General features: G+C 56.2%; 1 protein-coding gene across 1 annotated transcript; it reads right to left on the reverse strand.

The window, feature by feature from the left end:
• Positions 1-493: 493 nt before the first annotated feature.
• Positions 494-6,718, reverse strand: WFDC2 (WAP four-disulfide core domain 2). The gene is made up of 4 exons (XM_030309509.1): positions 6,620-6,718; positions 5,912-6,055; positions 2,976-3,128; positions 494-658 (listed from the first exon to the last, which is right to left on the reverse strand). The coding sequence occupies exons 1-3, from the start codon at positions 6,696-6,698 to the stop codon at positions 2,977-2,979; spliced, it is 375 nt and encodes a 124-aa protein (XP_030165369.1). The 5' UTR covers positions 6,699-6,718; the 3' UTR covers positions 494-658; position 2,976.
• Between the last annotated feature and the right edge of the window lie 2,099 nt (positions 6,719-8,817).

Genomic DNA, 8,817 nt, shown 5'->3' on the forward strand with positions numbered 1-8,817 from the left:
AAGGACCAATCAAAGGACCCCAGTTTTGCCAACTTCTGTCCATGTGGCTGCAAGCAAGTCACTTGCTAGACTCCTGGTCTAGAACACGGGACTGTCATCAGCTACATCGAGGGTTGTTTTGTGGCTCCAGGAGATCTCGCAAACAAGTCTCCCAGCCCTGGGTCCGGGGCACAGAGAAGTGTTGCAGGCCCCGGCAATGAATGGGAGTGACTTTGGAAGCATTCCATCCCATCTCTGAGCCTGTTCTCTCTTCCACGTCCCTCCCGCCGAAAGGACAACCACCAACCTCCCAAAGAAAACGCTATTATACGAGTAGTACACGAGCCAAGCCCTGAGTGTATGTTCACTGTCTCACAGTTGATCCCTCCCTGGACTTCATGCCAGGATGACCTGGTCACCACCACCCCCTCCCCCACCCCACCCCACCCCCCATCAATCCAGAGTCAGGAGAGACAGGGACAGAAAGGTTAAGAATGGAGGCCATGGCCCTTCCCCCAGTGCTGGAAACGGTCACTTTATTGGTTGGAAAAGACAGAAGCTGTGCTCGGCTCTGGAGGGAGTGCAGAGGCCAGAAAGAGGGGAGCCCAGCTGGGCTGGAGCCAGGCAGAGCCGGGCAGAAACTTCCACTCCCCCACTCCTCGGGTGGTGGTGGCTAGAGCTGGAGGAAGAAAACCATAATAATACATCAACAGCAATACGCAAAATACTAGACAAGAAGACAGAGCTTAAATTCTGGACCAACCCCCCCCCCCGACTCCCCCCTTCCAACACACACGCACAGCAAAGCCTCACCTTCCTGAGGCCCTGGGGCTCTGCCTGCACTTCTCTGCAGGTCCTGGACTCACCTCTTCTGCTTCAGACCTGCCTGGGACATACCTGGGTAACCGTGGCCCAATTGACCGCTGGGGCCTTCCTGAGGGACAGCCATCATTTATCTCCCTCAAAGCCCTTCTGCCGCCAGGAAGTTAGAATGTCTCCATTCCTTGGGTTAAGCTGGGATTCGCTGGTCAAGGAGATCTTATTGATCTCATTTTACAAGCAAAATAATTGCAGCCCCGGGAGGTAAAAAGCTAGTGAAGTGAAATCCACACCCGGGTCTTCCTGGCCACCAAGTCCAGCCACCTGCTGGCAGTCAGGGAGGCAGGAGATGATTGGCATCACTGGAGAGCTCTGGGCCCTTGGAGACCGTGGTTCCCTCCCAGGCACTGAAGGGACACCTTGAAATAGCACCCACAGGGCCTCGGGCACACCCTCCCCTCTCTGTAGCCTCAGTCCTCTCACCTGGGCAATACCGGGCCCCACCAGTGACCTGTCAATCCCCCGGGGTGAGGGCTTATCAAGGCAGCCCCACCATCAATACTGAGATGTCAACCAAAGGGCACTTCCAGGTTCTTGCTCCCCCTGCACCTCACCCCACAACCGACCTTCCAGTCGTCCCTGAGGGCTGGCCAGGATCATCCCTCTGCCAAGCCTGCTCCCTCCCACCACCACGCCACCTCCCACCCCATGAGGCTTTCTCCTCTGTTCCCGCAGCGCTCAACCCTTCCCCCAGTGCAGCACTGATGACAGGCTCTCGGAGTGTCCGTCCATCCATCTGCCTCAGCCATGGGGCTGCAAGCCCTGTGAGGAAGGGCAGTGGACACCTTCTGCCCCAGCACCTGGCACAGAGACCTGGTCACAGTGCCCGACGTCCCCAAGGGCCAACCAAACACGAGCTTGGGGTCTTGTATTTACTTCCTCACACTTACTCTAGGACTTGATATTGTTTTATTTTTAGTTGTTACTAGAGGAAGAGAGGCTCCACAATCCTTTCCTTACATGGGCAGAGCCACCAGAGGTGGCCAGATGTGGCCCTGGCCTGCTACAGAGCAAGTCCCCTCACACTTCAAATATACATTTGATGTCTGCCGTGTGTGTCCTGAGAAGCCACGCTTTGGGCGAAACTAAGGATCAGCCTTTGGCCTCCCACTGGCCACATGCAAAGAGCTTCTCACCTCCCCACCTGCTCCTGGCACTGTCCACTGTCCTCTCTCCCAGGGCACAGCTGCTCCCCCAACTGCTGACTTTCTAAGTGCATGCTAAGGCAACAGAGGAAATCTCTTTCCCTCATAGCCCAATTCATCAGCTGTCCCCTCTGCCTTCACATACGTCCCAAACATAGCCACCTGCCTCCCTTGGTCTATCACCTCCCAGCTGACTCTTGCAGGAGCCTCCTAGCTGGTCTCCTGCTTCTGCCACTGCCCCTCTACAGCCTATTCTCCACCGGGCAGTCGGAGCAATCATTTCCAAATCTGAGTCAGAGCACGTCCATTTCCATGGCGGCCACATCTCTGGGTCAAGACTAAAGTCCTGTAATGACCTATCAGGCCCCTAAGACGTGCTCCACTTACCCCTGACCGACCTTCCTCTTCCTGTGCCCTCCTCGCTCTCACCCAGCCTCCTGGCTTTTCATGAAACACCAGGGATGCTCCTGCTTTTGCACCTGCTGCCCCTTGCCTGTGACACTCCCCCCAGATATCCTCACGCTCCCTCCCTCAAGTTCTGGCAAGTCTTTGTTCAAGTGATGCCGTCTGGGTGGGACCTTCCCTGAGCATTCCTGTGGGGGGAAAAAAAAAAAAAACGGCAACCCCACTTCCTGCCCACCCTGCCCCACCCCTACTCCCCTTCTGTTTCTTTTTTTCTCCGGGGTACTTTTCTCCCTCGAACATTCTACAGAATCTACTTCCTTATTTATTTTTCTTTGTTGCCCATTAGCACATAAAACCAGTCAGAGTTTTTGTCTGATTTGCTCACTCATAGGCCGCCCTCAGTACCCAGAGCCGTGCATGGCACATGACAGATAACAGATACTTGCTGACTGGATGAAAGCAAGTAAATGGACAGACATGAACAGAGCTGTGTTCGCCAGGTCCTCCTTTTCAACCATCTTTACCCATAGGCTTCGGTGCACTTCCTCCCCCCCGCCCCCCACCTACCTCAGAAGACGGGAGTGATGCAGGACACCTTCCCGCAACCATTGTAGCAGCATTTCAACAGGCCAGGACACTGGCTGTCCACCTTGCACTGGTCCTGGCAGAGGCCGAGCTGGGGGAAGTCAGTGTTCACGTGGGGGCAGGAACCTTGCTTTTCTGGGGACAAAAAGGAGCAACGGGAAGTGGGCAGAGGGGATGCCGGGAGATGAACACCCCTCCCAGCACCCCCCCACCCCGCCCCCGTGTCACAAACAGTAAAGCTGCCCGCCTGTCTGAGTTGATCCCAGAGTCGCCTAGCAAGACCGTCTGCAGACCTCTCCTCCTCCTGCTCCCTCCACCCGCGATTTTGAAAACACAGAACGTGAGGTCGAGGCCCAGCTCTGCCTTTTCCTATCTCTGCGGCCTAACGTGGAGAGCAGAAATGTCCCAGAGCCGCTGTGCCTTCGGGTGCTACATGAAATCACCGCTGCCCACATCATGGGGTTGTTGTGAAGCCATGGGGGCCATGCACATGCACTCCTCACCGAGAACCAAACTGCTTTGCCACAGTGATGAGAATGAGCACTGCTGAGTTAGCACTTGCTTAGCTCCTACCGTGTGCCAGGCATTATTCTCTGCACTCGACATATATTAACCCCTCTAATCCTCACAATAATTCTACAAGAGGGAGAGGTACTGTTAATATTTCCTCAGGTTACAGATGAGGAAACTGAGGCACCAAGAGGTTAAGTAATTTGTCTATTACTCCACCCATGGAGGCAGGACTGGAAACCCAGGAATCGGGCTTCAGAGTCTGCGCACCAGACACCCTGCTGCTTCGTAAGCTGTGCACGTGTGAGGGTTTGCATACCCACGGTCTCTTCACTCACTCCACGCCCCCCCCCCCCACATACACTCACTCATCCATGGCTCACTCACAGACAACACCGCAGAGAAGTGCTGCTGACAGTGTTCTTGGTGTAGATCCATTACCTCCTCTAATCCTCACATCAAGTATTTCCTCTGTCGGGGCTGTTTCTAACCCTGCTCCTATCTCAGACCAGGAAAGTGAGGCACAGACAGGTGCCACCAACACCACACCGCTGGTAAGAAGCAAAACCAACACCTGAGCCCAGCCTGTCACCACCCATTTACACACACATACACACACACACACACACACACACACACACACTCACCCTATGCTCAACTTCCTGGGTCAAGGAGAAGGGAGCTGGGCTCAATTCCCAGAAGCCCCAGGAGCGAGCCCAGCCAAAAGTCAAACACAGGCACAGAAGTGGCTGATTAGCTGCGGAGGACAGGAGTGGCTGATTTCCTAGCACAAAGAAATCCATTCCCTTGCAAAGGGCAGGAGATCTGGATACTGGGCTTCTCTGGGACAAAAGGGAGTCGGGAAAGGGTTACCGACAAATTGCGCCACTGTGTATAGAGTATCTACTCTCCACAAACACATCTTCAGTGTGTTATTTCATTTAGCCCTCATGTTAATCCTACAGGGTTTGGGATTATTATCCCCAGTTTGCCGAAGAGAAAGCAGAGGCTTGGAGAGGTAAAGCGACTTTCTCAGGATCACATGACTAGCAGATGGCAGAACTAAGATCCTAGTCCAGGAGGCCATCTGGCTCCGTCCCTCTTCCTGCCTCAGTCTGTCCATCTGAGACAAGGGACCAGAGAAGACGGCACCTAACAGTCAGGCACTCCTTCTGTCCCCAAGGACCTCTCTCGTCTGTCTGTCTGTCTGTGTGTCTGCCTCGTGCTTCCTCTCTCTCAAGCTCCACCTCTCCTGCTGGTCCTCCTCTCTGTGCTCCAGGTTAGAGGCCTCCAGACCCAGGAGCTGCTGATGGGCAGCTGATCAGCCAGCTGATGGGCCAGTCGTCCCTCCACCTCTCCGCTTCCTTGCTCATAAATCTGAGGTCTCTAATTATAAACAGTCCCAGCCACTACTGGTATCTTGGGAGAAATAACAGACCATGAAGATCACAGGGGTTGTATCCTGGATAAAGACCAGTAATCACAATACCTGGGTACCCCAGGTCATATCCTTGCTTCTAGCCCTCAGTTTTCCCTCTGAGAAGTGAGAAGCTTGGATTCCACCTTGTCTAAGCCCATTCCCTGCTCTGATGACCGTCCCCATAGCCTGGTGGGAGGGTAAGCTCTAGCAAGGACCTTTTGTGGACCCCCCAGGTCTTCACATAATTCCCTCTCTCTCCTTACAGTGGAAGAGATTGTTTTAAAGAGGAGGAAGGGGGAAGGGGTGCTCTGGGAGGAGTCCCAACTTCCTTCAAACCAGCCTTCCAAGAAGGGGCAAAAGTTGAACTTCGCTATGACTCTTGCGGAGCTACGGAGTGACGGTGCGGCCTGGGCAAGAGCTTTTCTCTGACGCTCACAACCACATCTTTAAGATGGGCTCGGCGCTCCGCTAATTCTGTAAAGTGTCTTTCCGTCTGGACAGGGGAAGCCAGGGGAGTCTTGCCAGGCCAGGCGCTCCAAGTCCTTCCGCCAGAGCTGGGGGACGCCCCAGGGGAGGGACTCCGAGAGGCCCGAGCGCCCCAGGTGTTGGGACCCAGCCCACTCGCCTGCCCCGGGCTTCCCTGCGGCTCCAACCAACCGCGGAGGAAACTGCGAACCGGGTGCCCTGACCTCCGGAAACACCTTCCAGCCTGTGCTTGCCGGCAAATCCGTCACGCACCGGGGAATGGAATCCGGCCAGGGGTGGGGGACCTCCCTTCCCCCGCTCCCCCGCTGCGCTTCAGCGACGCCTTTGTCCCTCCCCGCCCGGGGCCCCGAGAGGGAGCGCAAGGCGGATCGGGTTCCATCCGTCTCCACTCTGCAGGGGTCCCTGGGTGCGGCGGGAGCGTCCCCCTGCCCCGATCCCGGCGCTCTGCCTCCTCCAGCGCACGGCGCCCTTCCCCGCCCCGCACGGGGCGCCCCGGGGTTACCGTCGGGCAGGTGGCAGATGGTGGCGCAGCCGGCCTGGCAGCACTTGAGGTTGTCGGCGCATTGGGCGTCAGATTGGCACTCCTGCGTACAGTTCAGGTCCTCCTGCAGCTGGGGGCACACGCCCGTTTTCTCCGCTTCTCTGCCTGGGAGGCCGACGGTCAGTGGGGCCAGGAGCCCTAGTCCCGGAAGACGCCCACCTGGGGCCCCAGATCTCCAGCTCCTAGGAATTAAGTCTCTGGCCCTAGGCGCCCCCCTTACAGCCTTCAGAGGGCCCCACCTCCAGGCCCGGGGTCCCCGACACTTGTGAGTACAGGGTTTACCTAACCCTTGTCCTCAGAGCCCTCAATCCTCGGGGGACCACCCCCCCGCACAGCTGAGCATCTAGAAGCTTCCCATGTGTCTGTCGGCAGAGGGTCCCCCCACCCGCCACTAAGTCTCCACCTTCGGCACAGAGCCTCTGCCCCAAATTTCAGTCTTCGTTGGTCTCCCCCACCTCCAGCACATTGGACCCCACACCTTCAGCTCCAAGGGTCACCACCTTCAGGCACCAGGGAATCCTCAAATTTTGGTCTTCATGGGTGTCCCCACTTCCGCCCCCAGGAATCCCCATTCCTCCAGCTCTCAGGCTACGTGCAGCTAGCCCCGGGCCTGTCCTGGCGCTCCGGGAGCGGCCCCTCTGGGCGCCGGGGTACCCCCGCCCGGCTCACCTGGGACAGGGGAGAGGCCCAGCAGCAGCAGGCCGAGGAGGAGGGGGACGGCGTGAAGGCCGGGGCGGCAGGCAGGCATGGTGCTGCGCCGGGCGGGGTGCAAGTGTGAGCCGCCGCCGGGATGCGGGGATTTAACGACGCGCGCGGGGAGGAGTGGGGCAGGGGTGGGGCGACGCCGGGGGGGGGGGGGGGGGGAGAGGGCTCAGCGGCCACCGCGGGCGGGCTGCCACCTCACTCCGTTTCACAATCCCCCAGGATCAGATGTCACTCTTGGCCCCGGTGGGAACCAGGAACCTGAGCAGCTTCCAGGCCTGGCGCAGCTATAGACCAGCTGCGGCCAGACCCTTGTCCCTCTCCTCCCTTCCCCCTACCCCCTGGGGCCTGAGCACCGGGCTGCGGTGGCGAGGGCCGGGCCCCTGACTCCTGAGTCTCCCTGTAATGCCCGGAGAGGGAAGGGCAGGGCCCACAGGAAAAGCAGTAGAGCCTGGGGATTAAGTGGTTAGATTTGGGGCAGCTAGATCAGCGTGTTGAAGGGTTGAAGGGTTAGTGATGGAGGGCTAGTGTAGTGATACAGAGCACACCGTAGGGGCTACAGAAAAAGCAGTTGTTTTAAGTAAATGAACCCATTTGGCACAGAAACTGAGGCCCATGAAGGTGAAACCCCTTTTAAGAGCCTCAAACCATTTTGGACATGTTTCTCTCTCCCTCACCTTGTCTTGTCCTGTCTGTTCGTTCTTTCTTTTTCTTTCTTTCTTTCTTTCTTTCTTTCTTTCTTTCTTTCTTTCTTTCTTTCTTTTCTCCATCCCTTTTCCACACCAACACTCTGTCAGGGCTGACTGTGTGCCAGGATCAGTACTCATGGTCTCATGGAGTCTCATCCATCTTCCCAGCAGAGCTATGAATCGAGAATTACTATTATCATCAGCTGTATATGCCAGTCAGAGATTTCGACCTTTCCCTCAAGGTCCCATGCAAAGCTCTAGAGACAAGGTTCTGGACCCACATCTCCTTCCCTTCAAGCCCTTGTGTTTTTTCCCATTCCATCATAAATATTCACTAGGTGCCTACCACATGACACATATCGGGCAAGACAGTTGGTGCAGAGAAATGGAAGGAGCCATCTGGCGTTGACTGCGCGGTGGTGGGGTCTGGGTATGATTTCATCTTCATTATGTCCCAGCTGAGGAAACTTGAATGAATCACCTCCCTGTTCTGAGCTTCCACTCTGTCATCCACAAAGATGGTGACCGTATAAGAATTCAGGGAGAACATGAATGTAATGTTACTGCCATGGACCCGCTGTGTACTCACTGAGGGCTGGGTCCACTTGATTGACATAGGAACTCCAGCCTGGACACACAGCACGTTGTAGATCAGCGAGTGTGAGAGCTCGATAAATGGTGTCTCCTGTAACCAACGAGCCTGATAAGTATATACCCAAGCTTTAGAATCCAGGCTGGCAAAGGTTAGGGTTAGCCAGGGCATTAGACAAGACCCTACCTGCACCAACAATCTGAGGCTTTGTAAGCCCCAGGAGGTCTTTGCTGCTGGAGGCTAGAGGGTATCTGGGGCACCGACCATTGGGATGACCGGTGAGTAGGGCTTTGGTGACATGAATATATCAGGCCACTGTCCCCTGCTAAAAGAGGCCGAGAATGCCTCCCCCACCTTCCCATGCCCGTCCTGGGGAATAGAGATGTGCCATGGTTGCAAGGGGCCAGGGCTGCTTACTGAGGTCGGAGAACAGTCAGCAGCAATGAGGCAGGAGCCAGGGGGGGACAGCACTAGGCACACTCCTGAAACTCAGTCTAGGGCATACCAAAGGCTAAAAGCCTTTGGACCCAGTTGGCTACTGGGCTGTATTCAGCCTTGGGCACAGCTTCTTTCTTACACAGCTACCCAGGCAGGGAAACTGCCCAGCCATGCTCCTCCCCAGCCTTTGCACCCCCCACCTCCCAACCCCGCCCCACCTTCCCTACTGGTTGGCTCCGGCTGCTTGCAGGAATGCCACTTAGTCTGAAGCTGAGGGGGTTGGGTAGGCCAGAAGATGGAGAAGAGTTTCCTCTGCCAATGGCCCACAGCATGAAAAGATGTTTCACTTTTGTGATCCTAGGCTCTGTGCTAAGGGCATGCATATATGTATTTCCCTTCTCCGTAAAAGGTAATAAGGGCAGAGGCTTTAGAGCCAATACATTTGG

The sequence above is a fragment of the Lynx canadensis genome, chromosome A3, assembly GCF_007474595.2.
Source record: "Lynx canadensis isolate LIC74 chromosome A3, mLynCan4.pri.v2, whole genome shotgun sequence".
Taxonomy (NCBI): Eukaryota; Metazoa; Chordata; class Mammalia; order Carnivora; family Felidae; genus Lynx; species Lynx canadensis.